Raw genomic sequence first — 24,276 nt, 5'->3', positions numbered from 1 at the left:
CAAATGAGCTATATGTTCCATCCCTCTTGGCTAAATTTATTTCAACTTATTTTCATATGAAAAACAGATCACTTTAATGATTTCTCTAAAATATAATTAAAAGTCATTAGCTACGGGCAGCTAGGTGGTGCAGTGGATAAAGCACCGGCCCTGGAGACAGGAGTACCTGGGTTCAAATCCAGCCATGTGGCCTTGGGCAAGCCACTTAACCCCATTGCCTTGCAAAAAAAACCCCTAAAAAAAAGTCATTAGCTAATCCCCGTTGAACCCAATGACAATGGAACTATATTCTATTCTCAGAATTACACCCTTCAGGGTAGAGAAACAGTTTCACACTATACTTCTGTATGTCAGAATATGCATAATTTCATTCATCATTCCCCCCTAAAGTGGAACAGCTTGAAATTCATCCATGCTTTCTCAGATGGTCAACCTTCTCCCATAAGTCTCTGTAATAATCTGCCCAAAGTGTTGGGAAAGGTCTGCCCAATATGCTGGGAAAGGGCCTTCCTCTAAGACTCAGGACTAAGCCTGGGTACCACTGCAGCCCAGGCCATTTGTTCTCCCTGGCTCTCACTACATCATTAGTTCAACTCCTTTTTCAAATCATACATGTCTTACTGATACCTTTCATGCAGTTTCATATGTGTATTACATAATAATAATATAGCTAGCATTTATATTGTGCCTTAAAACTTGTAAAATGCTTTACAGATTTGGTTCATCCAACAATCTAAAAGGTAGCTGGTATTGTTATCCCCATTTTGTAGAAGAGGAAACTGAGACTGAAAGAGATTATGACTTGGATCTGAGGTTGGGTGTAATCAGGTCTTCCTAACTCCAGTCTCAAGACATTATCCACTGGGCAACCAAGTTGCTTGCTCCACTGTCTGCAATATACTTCAGATGGTTACAGACCTCTCCCTTGCCCCAACCCACCAATGATCTGTGATCCATACATAGAGTAAAACAGTTTTTACTTTTCTTTCTCTTCATTTACATTGTCTTATTAGGTTATAGCAACAACTTTTCCTGTTTTTTTCTATAATGTAAATCTAGAAATTTTTGAGATCAAAGCACCAAAAGCAGATTTTTTTAAATTTCTATGTATGTAAGAATATATAGACTTACCATGCCTGCATCATTGGTTGGTCCATGAAAACATGGCACCTGGTGAAACAATATTATCCAGGGCATTTATTTCCCTATTTCTACTATATAACATCATATTACTTTGCTACATTACAGTTATGTTTGATTCTAAGGTCCTAATGATATGACTGTAAAATGATGTTGGTCCAAACAAACTATGATTTCTAGGGTTCTAGTGTATAGTAAACATTCTGTTATGATCTAAAATAACTAGTCAGCAATGGGATAGTGGAAAATTGGATCTAGAATAAGGGAATCTGGCTTCAAATTCAATTTGAGCAGCAGCTCCTTTTTTCTTTTTCTTTTTCCTTCCTTCCTTCTTTCCTTTTTTCTCAATTTTCTTCTTTTCTTCCTTTCTTTCTCTTGACTTTCTTTTTCTCTCTCCTTTCCTTCCTCTCTCTTTTTCTCTCTCTCTTTCTTTTTTCTTTTTTTTCTTTTTTCTTTCTCTTTTTTTCTCTCTGTCTCTCTTTCTTTCTCTCCCCCCACCCAGCTGTATGACCTTAGGCAAGTCACTTAAGTTTTGTCTGTCACTGGAGAAGGAAATGGCAAAGCACTCCAGTATCTGAATGACTGAACAACAAGACCACTACAACTCTTAGTCTATCATCTGATCATTCCTAGTTCTGTTCTTCTAAGTGCTTCTTCTGTTACTTGATCCCAAAAACTTCTCTGAATAACATCAAAGAACTGAATGATACTTGAGAAGTTAATGGAAATGACCATGACCAAAGGAATTTGGATTCTGTGTCTTATAGGAAACACACAGTTCCTTCTCCTCTGAAACTGTACTACTGATTCAATTTTGGTAGCAGGTCATTTTTTTTCAACGAGAGCTTGGCACTAAATTTAAATTTACATTTTATTTGGTACAGCTACTCATAGAGTATTAGGATAGGTAGGTGGTCCTAAGTTATAAAAGTTGTCTCTGTTTTAGAAAGATTAAAGATTAGATTTCTTTTGGTATCCAAAATTTTAATACTTAACCTGTATATATGTATTAAATATAATGTACCCAAATAAAAGAGTCAAAGGCTGTTCAGGACAGTGTCTAGGGAGCACAAATTTTTCAGGTCCTTGACATGCTGGAAGCTTAGTTTAGTGATGGAACATATTTCTGTTGTTCTAGGACCAGAAGATTGAATAATGTGTTAATCTTTTCAAGGCATAAAATCATACAGAAACCATACACCAAAGCTTGAAGGAGTTGCAATCTGCCTCAATGAAGGGTTCAATCAACCAACCAAGTATTTATCAACTGTATACCATGTGCTGAGGATATATATTATTGTTGGACTGTTCAGTTGTTTCAGTTGTGCCCAACTCTTCATGACTCTGTTTTGGGTTTTCTTAGCAGAGATACTAGAGTGGTTTGCCATTTCCTTCGCAAATAGGGATATAAGCATAAAGAATAAAATAATACCTACTTGAAAAGAGTTCACATGTCACTGAGAGAGAAAACAAGGGTACACACACATGCATACTTATGTATGCATATATGGATACATACATACATGTGTATCTATATCATAAATATAAATGTTTTACAGGGCCATCTCCAGTTGTCCTGATTCATATCTGACCACTGGACCCAGATGGCTCTGGAGGAGAAAGTGAGGCTGGTGACTTAGCATAGCAGACCCTCACTCAGTTACAATCCACATACTTGTCATGGCATCACCATCCTGATGCCATGGTCTTCTTCAAGAACAAAGGACAGGGGTAGCTAGGTGGCACAGTGGATAGAGCACCGGCCCTTGAGTCAGGAGTACCTGAGTTCAAATCCAATCTCAGATACTTAATAATTACCTATCTGTGTGGCCTTGGGCAAGCCACTTAACCCCACTGCCTGGAAAAAAAAAAAGAACAAAGGACAAACATCATAAAGCAGATGCCTAGCATTTAATATCTAGGAATTTTTGTTGTTGTTTAGTTTTCAGTCATCTCAAACTTTCCATGATCACATTTGGAGATTTTTGGGGCAAAGATACTGGTATGTTTTCTATTTTCTTCTCCAGTTTACATATGAGAAAACTGAGATAAGCAGGATTAAATGATTTGCTCAGGGTTATACAGCTATTAAGTATCTGATGCCAAATTTGAACTCAGGTCTTCAAAGGCTCAGCACTCAATCTAGTATGCTACCAAACTGAGATAAAATATGTAAAACTATAAGCCCCAAAGCACTATTATAAATGCCAGTTATTATTTTTAAGTTAATAAATACAAAATACACAATAGTTAAATACAAGATAGTTGGTGGTAGGATTCTAATAGCTGGGAGAATCAGGAAAGTCTTCATGAAGAAGATGGTGAATGAGTTGTATCTTAAAGGAAGAAATGAGTATTAAGTGGAATTAAGTAATGGGTGCATTTCATTCTGGCAAGCAAGATGACCAGGAAAAGGAGGTGGGAAATGAAGATTGGGTGTGAGAAACAAAAGATCAATTGAGGTTGAGGGAGGATTTGAGCCCAGGTCTTCCTGAGGTCAAGTCCAGTATTCTAACTGATACACCATGCCACCTATTCCATGATATCAACTTCAGAAAATTAAGAATTTTTTTTACCCTTTTGTAACTTCCTCATTAACCTGTTATAAACCCATAGCCCACACATTTAAGTGAAATCTCCTTTAAAAAGAGCATTGTAAGCAACTCCTGGTATAAGCCAGTAGCAACTTGGTCCAGTTTTGCTAAAGGAATGATCTATAGATCCTTGTTCTCAGCAGGGCTATCCCTCAACAAGATTTTATTTTTTTCTTGGGAACCCTCCCCCTTCTACCTTCAGTCTTCCCTTTACCTTCTCTTTGTACATCTTTACTTGACCTTCAGGTACTTCATAAATTTATAAGACCACTTGACTTCTTAGAGCCTTCCTATGATACTCCTCCTAGTGCTGCCTTTCCTAAGTATGCTCTGACCTTCTCTATCATCCCCCCTATAAAAATACCAGTTCTATGTCTCATCCTACAAGGAATCACTTTCTTCTAGCTGTCACACTGGAAAGGCTCCAATTCACTTATTCATGCCAAGGTATAAATAATTTATAAGGTTTAATGCTCCTTCTAAGGACCCAATTTTTTAACAGAAGCCTATTCCCTAAAAACCTAAAAGAATACATCTCTCAAGGTAGAAATTTGGGCCTTAAGCAATCATCTTGCTAAAGGTGATATTTTGAGGTTGGAATTTCTTATCTTCAAATCTCACTGGAAAGGTTGACATACTCTACCTTATCCCTTGAATCAGTTGTAGACCCTCAAATCTTACTGCTACTTTGAATTATTAATATCAACCAAATGGTTGCATTTAAAGGTTTATAAAGCACTATACATATATAAATATATATGTATGTATATGATATTTAATTTGTTCCTCCCAATAACTCTATGTGATAGCTATTATTATTATTATTCCTATTTTTATAGATGAAAAAGTGAGGTTAAATGACTTCTCTGGTCAAATAGTGAGTGTTTCAGGCAGGATTTGAACTGGAGCCAACCCCCAAGTCCAACATTTCATCCATTCTATAACCCTGCTGAATATAGGGACCATATCTTAATGTTCTTTATGTCTTCCAAGTTGCCTTACACATATCAGATGCTTGGTAAATATTTACAAATTGATTGACAAAATGAATTTCATAGGTCCTAGTTTTAATCACATGTTGTTTCTACCAAACTTTCTTTGGATTTATGGAAATTCTGCTCTCTCCATTATTTTTTCCTCCTCTTTCACCTCCTACTTTAATGGATCACTAGCAACATATGGCAAGTGTCTAATATGCCTTTGGACTCAAAGGAGCCTGGAAAAAGTGTCTGAGGGATACTAATCTTAAAGCTGAACCTATCAGAAAGTCATGGAAGGGGCAGCTAGGTGGTGCAGTGGATAAAGTGCCAGCCCTGGAGTCAGGAGTACCTGAGTTCAAATCCAGCCTCAGACACTTAATAATTACCTAGCTGTGTGGACTTGGACAAGCCACTTAACCCCATTGCCTTGCAAAAACTAAAAATAAAAGTCATGGAAGCATTTTCATCCCCTAGGAAGTTTCCATCGGAAGGACTTTGATGGCTCATCCTGTGGCGTTATTATGACAGACTAGTGCTTTTCCCAGAATGCTCACAGTGTACTATTAGGTCAATCCTGCATTGTTATTGGTTCATGTCTAACTTATTTGAATTTTGTCATGTTTTTAGAATGTCCTAGACTTGGAGAAGGAAAGAATCCAACTTCTGTGTAATATCTTAAACCAATACAACCAACATATTTCTATTTTTGGACAAACTTTGACCAGCGTGAGTATTGAAGTTTCTTTGACTCATTATGTTTTCTGACAAAATGGCAAGAAACTTTCTACTTCACTTCCCACTGGTATCCTACCCTCTTCCTTTATCACAGGGTCACACCCAACTCCACTGTGCCATCAGCAAGATTGATGTTGAAAAAGACATTAATACTTTAATGGAAGAAACTACATTTTCAACTAAAGAGGAAAAATCTGAATTCTTATTAACTGATTACTTTGTAAGTATGGAATTAGAGGAAGGAACATTTATTGGCAAACCTTAATCAAGTTGTCTACTGCTCCCTGGTGATTGGGTAGTTTTTTAGGGAAAATTGCATTTTCCAGTAAAAGGAAAATGTATTTTTTAGATAACACTGCTTATGTCATTTCTAGAAATTTTTTAATAAAATGAAGAATCCTGAGGCAGGAAGATGGTGTAGAGGATAGAGTGCTGGGCCTGATGTAAAGAAGCCTCATCTTCATAAGTTAAAATCTGGCTTCAGACTTACAAGCTGTGTGACCCTGGGCTGGTCACTTAACCTTGTTTGCCTCAGTTTCCTGTTCTGTAAAATGAACAGAGAAGGAAATGACAAACCACTCCAATGTATCTGCCAAAAAACCCCCAAACAAACTCAAATGAAATCACAAAGAGTCAAATAAGACAGAAAATGATTGAACAATAAGAAAATGTGTCCTGTGGGATAACTAAGTGGCACAGTGAACAAAACACCGGACCTAGAGTCAGGAAACTCATCTTTATGAGATCAAATCTGGTCTCAAACTCTTTTAGCTGTGTTTCCCTGAGTAAGTCACTTAACCCTATTTTTTTGTAGTTTCTTCATCTGTAAAATGAGCTGGAGAAGGAAGTGGCAAACCATTCCAGTATTTTTTCCAGGAAAATCCCAAACAGGGTCACAAAGAGTCTAATACAACTGAAAACAACTGAACAACAAAAATTTGCCCTAAATTTTGTATATATATAAAGAAAGGCAAAAAATGGTCCTTGCCCTCAAGAATTTGCCTTCTAATGGGGGAGACAATATACACTTATAAGAAAGAAATGGAATAAACGAGAGGTAATCTCAGAGAAGAGACAATCAGGGTATAATGACAGGAAAGTTGTCTTCAATAGGTGATATTTTAGTGGACTTGAAGAAGACATGAACTGTAAACATGTTCTGACTCAAACTGTTGTTAATGAGAAAGACCTTTAGAAGGTGTCTCTGTCTGCTGAATAAACTTGACCATGAAATCAGATACTTCTAAGAGCCCTGTTTGAAAGAGAGAGGCTTCAGGTTGGGATACTCTGGTTTGGTTCTTCTGGTCTCTGATCTGGAACCATCATAACAAGGGATGCTGAAGCAACTACCAATGGAATGGTGCATCTGCTCTATAACTGACAGAAATCAAGTGAGACTCATTCCCAAAAAGAGAATATAGTTAGCAAGAAGAAGCAAAGTGTGAATAAAGAAACAGTTGAATAGAATTCTCCTTTGTTTATTTTCTGGAAAATTCAAACCAAACATAGTCAATATGCATATAATGCAATGGTATGAAAAAAGAATCTCATATCTTTCCCCTTTCCCATCAGAACTGTAATACATTCAATATTTTCTGTACAGGAAGAAGATCCCTCAAATGGGATGGATAAAGAAAGACGAAAGTCTTCAATAAAATCAAAATTGTCAAGATTGCAGCAGGATATTGAAAAAGCCTCAAGAGACAAGGAAGGTTTGTAATTATCACTTGGAATTACTCAATGGGGAAAAGTAGTGTGCTAAGAAATGACATTTACCATTTAGTTGTAAGCTGTATTTTAACTGAGAAAAACCAACTCAATTGGAGAACACCTATAAGAAACTTAACTTTTAAGATTAGAAATTTTTTTTTTAAAAAAGGAGAGAGCAAAAACTGAAGGTGACCTTTCAGTCTATTGTTTGCTGTTGTTTGTCCTTCATTTTTAAATAGAACTGATGACATCACAGGGTGATGATATACCTCTATTGACAATTTAAGAGAAGAAGCTTTTTAATTGATTTCTAAAATCAGGTAGGAAATAAGTATTATTTTGTGATTAACAGTCTAATGTTTCTACATGGGCCAATTTTTCACACTAGGGCCTTAGGCACTGTAGAAACCAACCAAATAAAATCCCCCTTTTAAAAAAAAAATATGCCATATGATGCAACTAGATAAGATTCACTGTTTGTGGACAGGGGATTGCTTGTTATTCAGTAGTTCTATTAGTATATGTTTTGTTTTGGCTCTTGGGTCAACATCTGGCATCATAGAATCAAAGAAGTTAGAGTTGAAAGGGACCTGGGAAGACAGTAAGCCCTATCACTTCATTTTATAGATGAGGAAACTGAGGCCTATGGACAGCTAATGATTTATTTTGATCCAGAAAATGATGAGAAGTTGATGACTTAAGTATATTGAGTAGTTTGAATATTTAAGCCAATGAGAGCTGCCAGGATGTTAGAAGTTAACTGTACCATAGCAGAATTATTTTTTAAGACAATAAGAACAAAATCAAAATCTTTGTTCAAAAATAACAACAAAAATAAGCTAGTATTTTGAGAAGTACACATGGATACTCAAATATTTAGAATTTTTCAAACTTCTTAGTTAAGCTTAAAATAAGTCAATGGATCATAAATGTATAAAATGAGGGAGCAGCATGCCAGTATACTGGCATGAAGTGACCGACTTACAAGCTGGCATGAATCAGGAAGCCCCAGGTTCAAGTCCGCCTCTGATACTAATGTGAAACTGGGCGTGTCATCTAAGTTCTTGTTGTCCAAGCAAGCTAAAACTACGCATTATGGATGAATTGTGGAGGGGACTCACTCTATACTTGGTGTTCTTTATGCTGATGAAATCATAACTCCAACTTCCCAACCCCAAACAAATAAACAAGTAAAGGGTTGAAAAATAACTGCAGTTGAGATTTTTAAAAAATTCCAATTATAATTATATTATCTCTAAGTACCAGTTAACTCTATGTATGGAGGCAGAGTATCACAGGATGTACATTGATGCTGTGCATGGATGTTCTTTTAGGCCTGGAACGAATGTTCAATGCGTATACAGCAAATCCCTCCTTCTCTGATGCAAAGACTAAGAAAGAAACTGCAGTGCTAGTGGATGAGGTAAATATTTGCAGAGTGCAAGCTCTTTGAGCTTTAATGATTAAAATTCTATTTCTGGAATTTCTGTTTTTAGTCTGTGCAATTTGTGACCTCAGCCTGCCTTTCCTTTCAGTTGACAGAGAGAAAACACATCTGGGCTACAAATTCATGGTACATAGCTTCAATGGAGCCCTTCCTAACATTCACTCATTCTTCTACTACACCCTTATTGATATGTCTTTCTCTTGTTCCCTACAGTTACTATTTCAAACCATTTCAACTGCTTTTCACCAGTAATGATAATCCATTAGTTTCCAAAACAATCTATTTTCCCATAAATCTCATTGTTAGAAAGTGTATCCTTATAATAACTCTAAATTTGCTTCTTTAAACTTACTGCTCCTAGCTCTGTCTTCTCAAACTCAAATTTTGTCTTTCAGTTGGTTGACTCTTTGTGACCCCATTTGGGGTTTTCTTGGCAAAGAGATTGGAGTGGTTTGCCATTTTCTTCTCCAGTTCATTTTACAGATGAAAAAACAAAGGCAAACAGGATTAAATGTCTTGTTCAGGGTCACGAAGCTCCTAAGTGTGGTGAGGTCACATTTGAACTCAGATCTTCCAGACTCCAGCTCACTGCACCACCTAGTGTCACCTAGATGCCCCCTGAAACCAAGTAGGATAAATCTATACTCTCTTTTAAAAAATTTTTTAAACAAATTTTATTAGTTTTCCAATTATATACAATAGTAGTATCTACCTAACATTTTTGAAAGGTTTTGAATTTTACAATTCTCCCCCCTCCCTTCCTTAACCCCCCCCAGAAGGCTGTCTGATAGTCTTTACATTGTTTCCATGCTATACATTGATGTAAATTGGAAGTGTTATAAGAGTAAACATAACCCCCCACCCCAAGAAGATGAGAAACCTCAAGAATAGAAAGAAAAAGAAAATTACTTCAGTCTGTTTTCAGATTCCAATAGCTCTGTCTCTGGGATGAGTTGCTTTCTTTATCATAAATTCACCAAAGAAGTTGCTACGATATTTTTCCCATGGTTGCTGTACTCTACTAGCTATACTCTATTCCTCCATACTCTCATTTATTCTATTTTCTCTCTCCTTTCATCCTGGACCTGTTCAAAAGTGTGTTGTATATAAGTACCCTCTCCCACAATTTTCCCTCTCTTCTATCACCTCTTCTTCCTTTCCTTCCCACCATTCCCCCTTATCCCATTCCTTTCTTCTCATTTTTCTCTAGGGTAAGATAGAGTTCCTCACCCTATTAAGTGTGTATTTTTTTATGTTATTTCCTCTCTGAGCCATCTCTGATGTGAATGAAGGTTCACTCATTCCCCCTTGCCTTCCCCCTTTCCACTCCATTGAAAAAGCTTTTTCTTGACTCTTACATGAAATTTCTTAGCTTCTTCACCTCCTTTCCCTTCCTCCTAGTACTTTTCTTTATCACCCATTGACTCCATCTTTTTACTATATTATACCATTATATTCAGTTCCTTCCTGTGCCTTGTCTACATATGCTCCTTCTGACAGTTCTTATAAATGAGAACGTTCATATGAGTTATCAATATCTTCTTCCAATGCAGGAATACAAACAGTTCAATATCATTAAGTTCCTCATAGTTAGTTCTTCTCTTCCACTCCCTCTATGGTTCACCAGAGTCCTGTACTTGGAGATCAAACTTTCTGTTTAGCTTAAGTCCATCTTTTCCCCTGAAAGAGGATGTTCAGTTTTGCTGCGTAGTTGATTCTCAGTTGTAAACCAAGATCTTTTGCCTTCTCTCCAATCCCTATGATCCCTTAAGGTAGATGCTGCTAGATCCAGTGTAATCCTGAATATGGAGCCTTGGTAGTTGAATTGTTTGTTTCTGGCAGCTTTTAGAATTTTCTCTTTGATTTGGGAGTTTGGGAATTTGGCTATGATATTCCTGTTAGTTTTTCTTTTGGAATCTCTTTCAGGAGGTGACTGGTGAATTCTTTCGATTTCTATTTTACCCTCTGTTTCTAGGATCTCAGGGCAATTTTGCTGTATTTTTCCTGGAAAATGAAGTCTAGGCTCTTCTCCTGATCATGGCTTTTAGATAGCCCAATAATTTTAAAATTATTTTTTCTGGATCTGTTTTTGAGATCAGTTGTTTTTCCAATGAGATATTTCACATTTTCTTCAAATTTTGGCTTTTTTGGGGAAGAATTTTATTTCTTCTTGATTTCTTGCAAAGTCATCAGTTTCCTTTAGTTCCATTCTGAATTTGAAGGAGTTATTTTCTTCAGAGAGCTTTTTTATCTCCTTTTCCAGCTGGCCAATTCTGCTTTTTAAGGAATTCTTCTCCTCATTTGCCTTTTGTTTTGCTTTTTCCATTAGGCCTAACCTGGTTTTTAACATATTATTTTCTTCAGTATTTTTTTTTGTATATCTTTCATCAAGCTCTTGATTTGGTTTTCATGATTTTTCTGCATCTCTCTCATTTCTCCTCCCAATTTTATCTCCATCTCCCTTAATTGCTTTTCAAAGTCTTTTTTGAGCTCATCCATAGTCTGAGCCCATTTTCTGTTTCTCTTGGAGGTTTTGGATATGGAAACTTCGATTTTGTCATCATCTAAGTATGTGTTATGATCTTCCATGGGACTAAAGTAATTCTCTATGGTCAGATTCTTCTTTTTCTGTTGTTTACTTTTCCTCAGCCCAAGACAACACTTCCAAGGCTTTGGTTTTTTTTTGAGGGGGGGACACCCCACTAGGATCTTTATTCCTCCAAGGTCTTATGCTCTCTTGCCTGTGCTTTGATATGTAGATGACCCCCCCCCACTTCCCTCTGCCCTGGAGCTATAAGGAGGATCCTGCTGCAACCTGGATCTGAATGTAGGCAAAAACCAGAGTCCTACCCCCAGGGTGAGCAGAGAAATTTCTGCAGACTTCCCTTACTGTCTCTGGGGGTGCAGGCTGCTTTCTCCACATTCTTGATGCAGGTTCTGCTGCTGGTGCTCCTCACTTTACACACCTTCTGGTGTAGCAGAGTTCTCTCACTGCCCCTTGAAACTGTTTCCCATGATCTCTGGGCTGGGCTGGACTGGACTGGGCTGCACTGCACTGCAACCGAGGCTTTTTCCAATCCCCGGTCCAGGTGAAGCACACCTTTCCCATGGAACTTCTAAGTTATCTTGACCTGGGAAAATGTATCACTCAGTCTTTCTGTGGGTTCTGCCCCTCTAAATTTTGGCTAGTCATAATTTTTTTTGGCTTTTGGAGTTTGAGGGGGAAGGAGTTCCAGGGAAATGCTGCCTTCATGGTGCCCATCTTGGCTCTGCCCTATACTTTCTTTCAAATTGTTGTTCATTCTTTGTTCTCAAAGAGGACCAATGGCATCACAAGTGATGTCTTGACTTGAGTATGAATTAGATTTAAGTGAGGCAGATCTACACAACGTCTTCAGTCTCAGTCTCTCCTCTAGAGTCATCAAAATTCATTGGCAGGATATAAGCCACTACCATGGATATAATTACCATCTCTATGTTAATTGATTCTCTTCCAAATGATAGCCCTTCAGATCTTTAGAGACAATGATCATGTCTCCTAGATTTTCTCTTTTCCAAGATAAATAACCCCAGTTCCTCTAACTGTTTTTCACTTAGCACATTCTCAAGGCATGTCATTCTCTTCTGAATGCTTTCTAGATGATCATTTTTCTGTTTTAAGTGGTTTATTTTTCCAATTATATGTAAAGATAATTTTTATCATTTGTTTTTACAAAAATTTGAGATCTAAATTTTTCTCTCTCCTGTCTTCCCTTCCCTCTTTCTGCAAAAATAACCAATTTGATATAGGCTATATATGTGCAATCATGTTAAACATTTCCATAATAGTTATGTTGTGAAAGAAGAAACAGACCAAAAAAAAAATACACACACACATACAAAGTAAATAAAATGAAAACAGTATATTTCAATCTGCATTCAGTGTTCATCGGTTCTTTCCCTGGATGTGGATAGCTTACTTTATCACGAGTACTTTGGAATTGTCTTGAAGCTGAATAATGTTCTTGCTAAAATGTGGCACCAAGCAAGAACTGAACACAATATTCCAGATATCCATTGGACACCATGCCTTTTAATGATACCAAAAATCACATTAGATGTCAAATCACACTGTTGACTCCTTGAATTTGAACCCCATTAATATCATCTTACCTTTTTTTAGGAAAAAAACAACCAAACCTGTTACGTAGACACTTCCCCCATCTCATACTTAAGATGTTGTTCTTTTTGACTTCAAGTAGAAGCTTCCTGTGTATTCCTAACAAACATCAGTTTTTAGATTTGGCTCAGCATTTTAATCTGTTGAGGTCTTTGTCTTGTAACAAGTTAGCTATTCATCTGTACATTATCCAAGTTATTGATAAAAAGGTCAAATGACATGGGGCCAAGCATCAATCCATGGGACCCCCTCCTACAGAGTGCCTTTCAAATCATTAATGATTTGATATCAAATCATTAATAATCACTCTTTGGTTAATAATAACTAAAGTCCAGCCAGTTCATTAATCAAAATCCAAATTCACTTAACTGTACTATTATTTAGCCCACATCTCTTCACTTGATCTTCTAGAATAGCATGAGAAATTTTGTCATATTATTTGCTAAAATCTAGGACTGGTAGATGACCCAGTGTGTAGATGCTGGCCTATCCTTTCTGTGACCTCTCTGAAATCTGATCTAGAAAACAAGGTGTAAGTTGGGTTATGCTTGGCTTTCTTTCCATTTTGTATTACAAATTCGTAAGATAAACATTTTATGCCAGAGGTGAGATCTAAACACAGGTGTCTGACTTTGAGACTTAGTTCTCTATCCCTAGAAAACCTGCAGAATTACTAATTTTTTTTTTTGTAACTACTAATAATTAAAATGTTGGTGCAGGGGCAGCCAGGTGGATACCAGCCTGGAGTCAGGAGGATTTGAGTTCAAATTTGACCTCAGACACTTAACAATGGCCTAGCTGTGTGACCCTGGTCAAGTCACTTAACCTCATTGCCTTAGATAAAACAAAAAATAACAAAAATAAAATGTTGATGCAAACTATTTAGGGTAACTAGGTGGCACAGTGAATAGGGTGCTTTGAGTGGAATCAGGAAGACTCATCTTCCTAAATTCAAATCTGATCTCAGACAATTGCTAGATTGTATGACTCTGGGCAAGTCACTTAAACCTGTTTACTTCAGTTTCCTCTAATGTAAAATGTGCTAAAGAAGGGGGAAATGCAATGATGTTATTCTGATGTGTTTCATTATTGATAAGAATAATCAAGTTGTTTTTTTGGCCATCATTTTCCTTGATTAGATGTCCACTCACTTATCCTTTAATAAAATTTTTTCTCTTTTTGGGGTTTTTGCAAGGCAGTGGGGTTAAGTGACTTGCCCATGGTCACACAGCTAGGTAATCATTAAATGTCTAAGGCCAGATTTGAATTTAGTTCCTCCTGACTACAGGGCTAGTTCTCTATCTGCTGCACCACCTAGTTTCTCCCTTTTAAAAATATGTTACAGAAATTTGTCAGGAAGCAAAGTTCAGCATACTGCTTTATAGCTTGCAGATTCTGTCCTCTTCCCAATTTTGAAAACTGGCCTCATTCTAGTCCTGTTCCACCATTCCCATCCCACACAATTGCTTTTTAAAAGTAATTTAATTTAATTTAATTTTCATTTACATGCAAAGATAGTTTTCAGTATTTATCCATTTGCAATTTTATGAATTCCACAGTTTTCTACCACTCTCCTTTCCCTCCTCTCACCTCCAAGGCAGCAAACAATCTCATCTTACACAATCTTTCAAAGTTCATTAATGATGCTTCCCCAATCACATTCAATTCATTCACTACCTATTAGTATATAATTCATTTGAGGCTAGTTATTGCATCTCAGTCATGATATTTAGTATTCTCTTACTATCCTCTTATTTAACTTAGATATTTATTTCCCTTTAAATATATATATGTATATGTATATATTTTCCTTCCCAGGTCAAAATGATTTTCTTTGATAGAGAAAACAGAAATAAAACCAAGAGTTGAGCAGCTCTACTTTTTCTCCATATTTTGCCATTATTTTCTCTTTCATTACTAGCAAAAGGTCTTATGCAGGAGTGTACTGGCAAATATTTAACAGCCTACTATCCAAAAAAAGAATGGAAAATACACTTTTAACATTTAATCTGCATCATTTACACTTTCTCTATCGCTTTCTTAAGTCTAGACAATCAACAAAATGATAAATCAAGTCCTGATTTGTAGTGTTTGGCAATTTCTGAGATATAAATGCTCACATTGAAAATTTAACATTGACTCTGAGAGCTGGTATGAGCTGACTCCAGCACACCCCTAACCTATTCCTTATTTAACCCTCCATTTTGTTCCAATGTAGTTTAAAAATTTTTTTTTCACTGACTTTGGCTTTTCTCTTTAGTTTTAGCTCATCCTGAGTTCTAGAACCTCTGACAACTATTCTTTTTTTTTATTTGGGGGGGGTTGTTTTTGCTTTTTTCTTTGTTTGTTTGTTTTGCAAGACAATGGAATTAAGTGACTTGCCCGAGGTCACACAGCTAAGTAATTAAGTGTCTGAGATTAAATTTGAACTGAAGTCTGCCTGACTCCAGGGCTGGTGCTCTATCCACTGTGCCATCTAGTGGTCCCTCTGATAACCATTCTTAAAGAAGCATATCATGCTTTTCTAGGTGTTCCGTTGGAAAGTGCTAGATCTAAAGACAAGAAACTCTGAGTTCAAAATAGACATTTACTGGGATAAATCACTTAAACCTCCTTTTTTTTTGTTTGCAAGGCAGTGTGATTAAATGACTTGCCCAAGGTCACACAGCTAGGTAATTAGTAAGTGTCTGAGGCTGGATTTAAACTCAAGTCCTCCGGACTCCAGGGCCAGTACTCTCTCCACTGAGCTGCCTAGCTGTCCCTTTAAACCTCTTTTAGCCTCAGGTTCCTCTTCTAAAAAATGCAGATAATGATAGTATTTATCTTTCATTGTTGTTGTGAGGATCCAATGAAATGATTGCTTTGCCAACCTTAAAGAATTACATAAATATCAGTTATTAAGCTAGGTGGCACAGTGGCTGGACCTGGAGTCAGGAAGATTCCTCTTCTTGAGTTCAAATGTGACTGTAAATATTTACTGACTGTGACCCTGGATAAGTCACTTAACCCCATTTGCCTCAGTTTCCTCATTTGTAAAATGAGCTGGAGAAGGCAATGGCAAACCACTTCAATATCTTTGCCCCCAAATGGGATCATGAAGAGTCAGACACAACTGAAATGGTTGAAGAACATCATTGGTCTGCATAACCTCACCTCGCTCCCAACTACTGCACATTTCTTTTTAAAATCTAAGTTGGTCAGTGACTTTTTTGTGTATAAACATTATTTTCTTTAGACAACTTGCTCTTCTCTTCCTCATCAGTATTGGATCTCTTTGACATCAAAATTTCATTCTTGAAAGCTACTTGTACAGACTTCCCTTAGACAGACTACCCTTGTAGGATTTTTAGGCCATGGCATCCTACCTATCCTTTCTGTTACCTCTTTAAAATCTGCTCTAGAAAAACATAAGGCACATTTCAGATTATGCCTAATTTTCTTTCCCTTTTGTATTACAAATTCTTAAGATAGAGAGTTCACTTCTTCCCAAAGTTTTCATCATTTTTCAACAATATATCTGTCCATCTGTTTTTCATTTCTTCTCCTATGTCTCTTTCTCTATCGCCCTTTCTTTTTCTGTCCCTGTTCTCTCACTCTCTCTCACTCTCTCTCTCTTTCTCTCCCACTTTCTCTCTCTCAAATGGAAAGCAACTAAGAATTTTTTGGTTTGTCCAAATGAATCGTCATGGATTTAATTGCCAACTTCTTCATTGAATTTTTTTCTCATAAACTTCAGGTCCTCTGGATTGCTAATCGGTCTTTCTGACTCTAGGCCCCCCCCCCCATTCTATTCACCATGTCCACCTAGCTGCTTCTGCTATATGCTACTTAATTGCTGGGCTTAAGTTACATTATATTCTCCTGGTTTTTCTATCTTCCCTGACACTCCTCTGCTTTTTTCCCACTGATTCCTCATAATTTTCCTTGACCCTTACTATTGCTAGCTGTTTCAATGGATAGAGAGCCAAATCTGAAGTCAAAAGGACTGAGGTCTCAGATACTTAATAGCTTAGGTGACTCTGGATAAGTCACTTAACCCTGTTTGCCTTTGTTTCCTCATCTATCAAATGAACTGTAGAAGGAAATGGCAAATCACTCCAGTATCTTTGCCAAGAAAACCCCAAATAGGGATCAAAATGAGTCAGACATGACTGTGACTAATAATAATTTTTGCTAACATTCAAGTTTTAGACCTTCTTTTCTCTATAGGCACACTATCATTTGCTAATCACATTCTCAGTAGATTCTTCACCTGTTACCTCTATGTAGAATAGATAATGTAGCTTGGCATTATGAATGTTGTATTGGCCTTGGAGTAAGAAGATGAGTTCAAAATCCTACCTTAGACAATTATTCTGTAAATTCAGTGCAATGCAGGGCAAGTCATTTATCCTTTCAGCCTAAGTTTTTCTTATCTGTAAAATGGGAATAATAATAGTACCTACTTCCCAAAATTATTGTAAGGATCAAATGATGTAATATTCACAAAGTGCTTTGCAAATTTTAAGTTCTGTACAAATGTAGGCTATTATTTTGACTTTTAAACCCATATTTCCATCTTCATCTGTCTTCAGAACACTCACTTGAATTTCTCATGTATAGCCCCAACCCTCTAATTCCACATGTCCAAGAAAGGGTTCATTTTTGTTTTCCTTAGGCCCAGCCTTCCTTCTGTTCATTATTTCTTTCTGTGACACCACCATTCATTGTTTCTCCCATTTGCTACCTTAGGATCTGGACCCTGAACTCCTCTTCATTTTTCATTTTCAATCAGTTCTGCCATTTTGATTTCTGCCACATCTCTCACATCTATTCTCTCCTCATTATCACCACTCCCAGAATTAGCCTTTGCAACTGCCTGTGCTATTGTAGACCCTTCCCAATAAGACATTTTAACATATTATTAATGTTCTTATCCCTCTTCTAGACAGCTACCAAATGATTCCTGTGCTCAGTTTTCAGTACCTCCTTTCAGCCTACCCAATGAAGTTCAGATTTCTATGCCTGCTATTCAAGGCCTTCCACAAATTGATATCACCTTTCTATACCATCCAGATTGCCCTTCCACCCCCCACCCCCCATGCACTCAGCACTTAAGGCAAACTCCAAGTGGTTTGAATGTGCCATCTATCTTTGTTCAGATTTTCCTCTCTCTCTCTCTCTCTCTCTCTCTCTCTCTCTCTCTCTCTCTCTCTCTCTCTCCCTCTCTCTCTCCCTCTCTCTCTCTCTCTCTCTCTCTCTCTTTTTCTCTATCCCCCCCCTGACATTTTTTGGGCAATGGGATTAAATGACTTGCTCAAGATCACACAGCTAATAAGTATCTAGTGTCTGAACTCATATTTGAACTCAGGTCCTCCTGATGCCAGGGTCAATTTTCTATCCACTATGCCACCTAACTGCTCCTCAGGTTTTCCTCAATACCTGAAATACTCTCTCTTCCTTTCTCCACCTGTTGAATTTCTGTTTCTTCTACCCACCCACTCAAATGCCACCTCCTGCAGGATGCTATCTCCATCCCCTGATTCCACAGACCTGTACTCCCTTCCAACACACACACACACACACACACACACACACACACACACACACACACCCTTTGTCTTATAACTCTCTAATGCTCTTGACATTTAGTTTTGTATTTTATAATAGTCTGTGTCTTATCTGCTTTACTAAATGGTAAATTCCTTGTGTTAGCATTGTATCTTGAAAAGATGAGGCACCTGGGATCAGCCACTTAATCCCGAAGAATCTCAGTTTCTTCATCTATCCCTGCCCTCACCTAGTTCCAAGGTTGTTGTAAGACAAGCACTCTAAATCTAAGTAATAGAATTGTTATTATCTAGACTTTGCCTGGCATTATGTTCTACAGACACTAGGTGGATTGTATCCGGTCAGATCGATTTGATTGTAAATTCCTAGTCAGTCAGTTATCAACATTTTGTGACTTCATATTTGAGCAAGGGGCAGAGGCAGTCATCCATGTGATGTGATCTGAGGATCCTGGAAAGGTCTAAATGCCCCTAAATAATTTTTCATATATATGGCTCATACTTGGCCTGAATCTGGGATTTCATTAGACTGAGTAAAGATCCTCTACCAATGCAGATTGGCAACTCTTCTGCAATTAAGATTTTTAGAGTGTTGACTTTCCAATGATTTATTTAGAGTCACACAGCTTCAGCATCTGAACCCAGATCTTCCTGGCTTGAAGCTCAGTTTTCTGCCCATTCCCCCATTTGACCTCTTCCACATGAATCATTTATGAGAAGATTACAGAATGAAAGCTAATTGGAGCTACACTGAGATGTGTTAGTGCCTTGGGAGGAATGGAGGGTTCAGAGTGATTAGAGCTTGTTGGGTTATTCTGGGAAGGCTTCTTGGAAAAAAGAAAATATTTTAGCAGCATTTCAGATGAGTCCAGCTTCTCTTTGCCCATTTTGCTTGCTTTGCGTAATACCTAATGACATCCAATATGCCTAAGAGGCCCTGCTGGTGTAGCTGCAGGTTTTTATTGTTTGATAACCTAAGTAAAAGCAGTTTCAATTATTCTATGATGGAATTGGTTAGATAGTATGGCTGGGTGCCTTTAATCCATTGTACAGAGCTTGAATCTCTCTCACCGGGGGTGCTATTGCAGGGTCAGGATAATTTCAATTCACTTATCCACAAACCTAATGTTTTTTGGAAAACAAAACAAAACAACAACCTCTGCATCTCACGCACTAGAAAATAAGCTAATACAAGTTGCAGAAACACTTGTTACTAAATTTTTCATGTACTGCAAAAGTAGACTACAGGTCATTTGTTATTGTTGCTATTCATGTGTGTCTGACTTTTTTGCAATCCTATAGACTTAATAGCTAGACTGACTGACCTTGGACAAGTCACCTGTTTGTCTTGTTTTGGTTTGGTCAATTCAGTTCAATGAATATTTATTGATCATTCATAATACATAATACTTTTTGTCCTAATTTCTGGAGATGGTACATAAATATGTAAGAAACCTATCTTTTGCTTTCTTTGAAAAATTCCAATTCCCTCTGAGAGCTATGAAACTGTGGTCCTTATATATGAAACTGTAGACAAACTTTAACAATAATAATAATAATAGTCAACATTTTCATTACCCCAATGATATGTCATGCAAGGACTGTATTGAGTGCTTTTTAAATGTTATCGCATTTGATCCTTACAACCAACCATGGGAGGTAGGTGTTGTCACTAACCACGTTATGTATATGGGGAAACTGAGGTTAAGAAATTTGCTCAAGATCACAGGCCTAGTACCCTATCCACTGTGCCACTTAAATATCTTAAGGTTCTAACCAATGGTAGATATAATGGTGGGAGAGGCAAGTGAAAGCTATGATAAAAATGTCAAAGATGGATGAAAATGTAACATTATGGAAAAATTGAATGCCCACTCTTTACTTGTGAAAGCTCTTCTATTTCTCTTTCATTCTCCAAATAATGTCATCTTAACAATAACTAAATGATGTTTCTGTAGACTAACCTGAAACTAGATCTTCTGCAAGCCAACTTCTTCAAATTGTCATCAGTATTGGCTGACCTGGAGCAGAAGCCTAAACCAACACATCCTTGCAGCAATTTTATTTCCACATGGAAAGAGAAGGTAAGACTCCTATATCTAGGATAAATACTGAATTAGTAGGAGCATGTTAAAGTAATGACCAGGCAATGGAACTGCTAGGTTGCTAATTTAATGTAAAATCTTAGAAAAAGAAGAACTGAGGCACCATGGCTTATGGAGTCATAGAATCATAGAATCCAAGAGATCAAAGTCATGGTATATTGGCATTGGGAGTGGGAAGAAATTCAGGTTACTGAGTTGAAAGAGTAATCAATTTACTTCAATTTTCACAACAACAAAAAAATCCATCTTTTATTATACAGTTAAATTTGATTAATTAAAAATATAAGAATGGAATGGGGGCGGTTAAGTGGTGTAGTGGATAAAGCACCGGCCCTGGAGTCAGGAGTACCTAGGTTCAAATCCGGTCTCAGACACTTAAAAATTACCTAGCCATGTGGCCTTGAGCAAGCCACTTAACCCTGTTTGCCTTGCAAAAACCTAAAAAAAAAAAAAAAAAAAAGAAAAAGAAAAACAAAGTATGGAGTAGATAATATGGCATGAATTATATGTAAAGAATACAATTGATATAGCATTTTTTTACTACTCTTTTATTCCTTTCAGTGATTATAAGAACTACCACCAACAAACTATGACTAAGTAGTAATCCTACTGAACTCACTTTCACAATAAGATAAAAGAATATATTGTTTAATAACAACTGATATTTTGATCACATTTAAAGTTTGCAAAACATTTTACAAACATTATCCTATTCAAAGTAGGTAAAAAAATGTGCCTGTTTTACAGATAAGGAAACTGAGGCTCAAGTAGTCACTCACCTAGTGTCAGAGGTGCAACAAATTGGTACTGCTAAATTATTTTAGGTGCTTAAAAATGGGTTGCTTGAATTCCCTCTTAAGAAGGCTAAACAATTCTTCCTTAAATTTTATTTAAGCTATTAACTGATTCACTTAAATTATCCATATACATCTGAGCACTTCAAATTAATTAGACATATATTTACATCACTTTAAGATGTCATGGCTACCTATGAACACAAGGACTTTAATATCTGAAGAGAATCATACTTTCATCAGCATAGGAACTCTCACACCCTACCTCTCACAATCCTTCCATTCTGTAAGAGATGGTTTCAAGCAGTTATTGGAAACTATCTAGTGATGATTAACTCGACATTTAATTGCAGTGGTCCTCCAGATACACAAAGTCATTTCAGCTTGGTAAGCACCTTGACTGAATTCATGCTGGAATGAGTTAAGCTCTAAGATGTCAGGGTCATCTCCAACATCACGATGAGGTACTCGAAGAAGACTTTAGTGGAAGATGTCACCCAAATACATACATACATATATACATACATACATACATACATATATATTGTATATAATATAAAATATATCTGTGAAGTGCCTTTTCAAGCTTCTATATAGACATACTGGAGTGAATAGGAGGATCAGCATCTCTGGTGTGAGGACTTGCTAAGTTCTTTTTAAAGACAACTTATTCACCTTTGTATCCACCTTACCCACTATGGCTCCAAGAAGCTATAGTATGCCCAGCAACTACCAAGTTCATTTTTTAGCTGAGGAAACTGAGGCAAAGATAGGCTAACAGACTTGTCCTGAATCACACAGCTTATATCTGAGGTCAAATTTGAACTCAGGTCTTCCTGAATTCCTGATTAGAAAGAGATGCAGCTTGATAGTCTCAGTGGATATAGCTGGACCTGAAGTCAGGGAGACCTGAGTTCAAATCCATCTGAGTAAGTCACTTAACAGTTTTTGCCTCAATTTTCTCATCTGTAAAATGAACTGGAGAAGGAAATGGCAAACCACTCCACCGTTTTTACCAAGAAAATCCCATTGCCAGTATTGGCATGATATGGTCTAAGAGGTCACTAAGAGTTGAACACAACTGAACAGCAGCAATAGTCTCCTGACCCCAAGCCCCATGTTCTGCCCACTGAACCACAAGGGTGCCTCTCTTTCTGGTACATAGCAGAAAAGAGTACTGTAACTATACTCTGAGCACTTATTCCAAGGTAATCATTTTCCTTTTTGTGCTGCCCAGTCTGCATCTTACCCTAAATCCTATATACATATTCACAACCCTTAAGAATTACTTAAAAGTCCTTTAAAGTTGAATTTGTATCAAACATATTAAGATTTTATAGATTTCACATGGAGATCAGAGTTATGAACATTGGCTGTAAAATGGTATAATTTTGAAAATTCTGGAATTATAATATCAGAAGAAAAATTGCATGGTATCATTCGGTAGTATACTAAACATTTCACATGAGAGGTAGCCCAGCGGATAAAATTTTTGTATCTGTAGTTTGGAAGACCTGGCTTCAAATCCTTTCTCAAATACAAGCTATGTAATCCTGGACATGTAATTTAACTTCTCTCTGTCTCAGTTTCCTCACCTGTAACTCGAAGATCACAATAGCACCTACTTCACAGGGTTGTTGTGAACATAAGATGAGTGCATGAAATGAGAATACATGTTAAGCATTTTGTAAACATTAACATGCCAATAAATGCTAGCTATTATTATTATTAGCATGCTAAGGAATAGGGTATAAATTATTCAGAAAATTATTTTAAAATGATTATTTTTATCTAATTTCAAGTTTATAATGACAGTAAATAATCACAAATATTTTTATTAATTATTTTTTATTGACAGGATCAAACACATAGTTCAATAAAAATAACACGTCCTTTTATGATGAAGAGATTAGAGAATGCCGTGATAAGAACATCTCCCAGTGAACAGTTCAAAAACCCAGAATCTCTATCCTTAGGTAAATTTATATTTAATACTTACATTGATTACAGGTTAAAATCAAACAAAGGCTAAAATAATAAAAATCAAAATATATATCTATGTCAGATAAAGGGGATAATTCCAGAAAAATATTTAACATCATACAGAAGCTTTGTGTGTCATCTGATACACACCTTATTCTGGGAGCTGGGTGGTTACTACCACTGCCAGTACAGCACTACCAAATAGTTGTTTGGAGCTTTTGCTCCAAGATTTTCCTCAATTATCTATACTATTTTGTCTCAACCACATTTGAGGTCAAAATGGACATCTTCTCCACATAACCCCTTTTCTCCATAATTGCCAATCCATACCTTCTAACCACCCTCTTTCTGATAAACATACTAGCCATTTTTCCTTCTTTAAAGTATGGTTATGACAACCATGTTTCCCCATTCTCCTGGCTAAAATCTGGCAAAAGGAAAGGAAGAAAAACAGAACAACATACACTAGGATTTTCACAACTCACTGAAACATGATATAGTAGCTGAAAAACAGTGGCACTCAAGTGACACAAGAATGAAAGCTGCATGCCCTGTGATATTTCTTCAGGTAAGCCTGTGGCATGTCTAGAATATTTTTCCTTGCGTAATCATGTAAGTAACATACAAATTATCTAATCAATATACAATGAGTTAATGTGGGAAATATGTCTTTTAAAATTTCATTCCATACTATAAAACCTTGAAATTATACCTACTATAAAATTATAGCTACTGTAATATTGTTAAAACCTTAAAATTATAACTGCTATAAAATTATAGCTACTGTCAAATTTCCTTCAAGTTAATTCTACAAATACTTGTTAAGAGTCTAATGGATGTGAAAAACTGCAGCACACATTGGTGAACAAAGAAGAACAAAACTGCACTCTTACAGTCTAAATTCTCATGGAGGGGGTCACAACATATTTAGCAGAGAAATAAAAGAAAATTGGAAGAGAAAGAGAATATGTAAAAAAAAATAAAAAAGAAAGAGAATATTAACAGTTGTACAGAACAGTAAGAGCTTCATGAAGATGTTTCTTAAATTGAAACTAAGGTAATGATTCCAAAAGGCAAAGG

At 36.7% G+C, this 24,276-nt stretch overlaps 1 protein-coding gene across 3 annotated transcripts in view; it reads left to right on the top strand.

The window, feature by feature from the left end:
• The window catches only part of NOSTRIN (nitric oxide synthase trafficking), a 115,559-nt gene that overhangs the window by 77,418 nt on the left and 13,865 nt on the right, over window positions 1–24,276 (top strand). For all 3 annotated transcript variants that reach the window (XM_074215780.1, XM_074215779.1, XM_074215781.1), the window contains 6 exons: window positions 5,342–5,440; window positions 5,544–5,669; window positions 7,053–7,161; window positions 8,494–8,582; window positions 20,273–20,398; window positions 23,072–23,189. In XM_074215780.1, coding sequence (XP_074071881.1) covers window positions 5,342–5,440; window positions 5,544–5,669; window positions 7,053–7,161; window positions 8,494–8,582; window positions 20,273–20,398; window positions 23,072–23,189 — 667 coding nt within the window. The remainder of the gene's footprint in view (window positions 1–5,341; window positions 5,441–5,543; window positions 5,670–7,052; window positions 7,162–8,493; window positions 8,583–20,272; window positions 20,399–23,071; window positions 23,190–24,276) is intronic.

This window comes from Macrotis lagotis, chromosome 1 (assembly GCF_037893015.1).
Source record: "Macrotis lagotis isolate mMagLag1 chromosome 1, bilby.v1.9.chrom.fasta, whole genome shotgun sequence".
NCBI lineage: Eukaryota > Metazoa > Chordata > Mammalia > Peramelemorphia > Peramelidae > Macrotis > Macrotis lagotis.
Note: the sequence above shows the minus strand (reverse complement) of the source record. Positions and strands in the feature narration are given on the sequence as shown.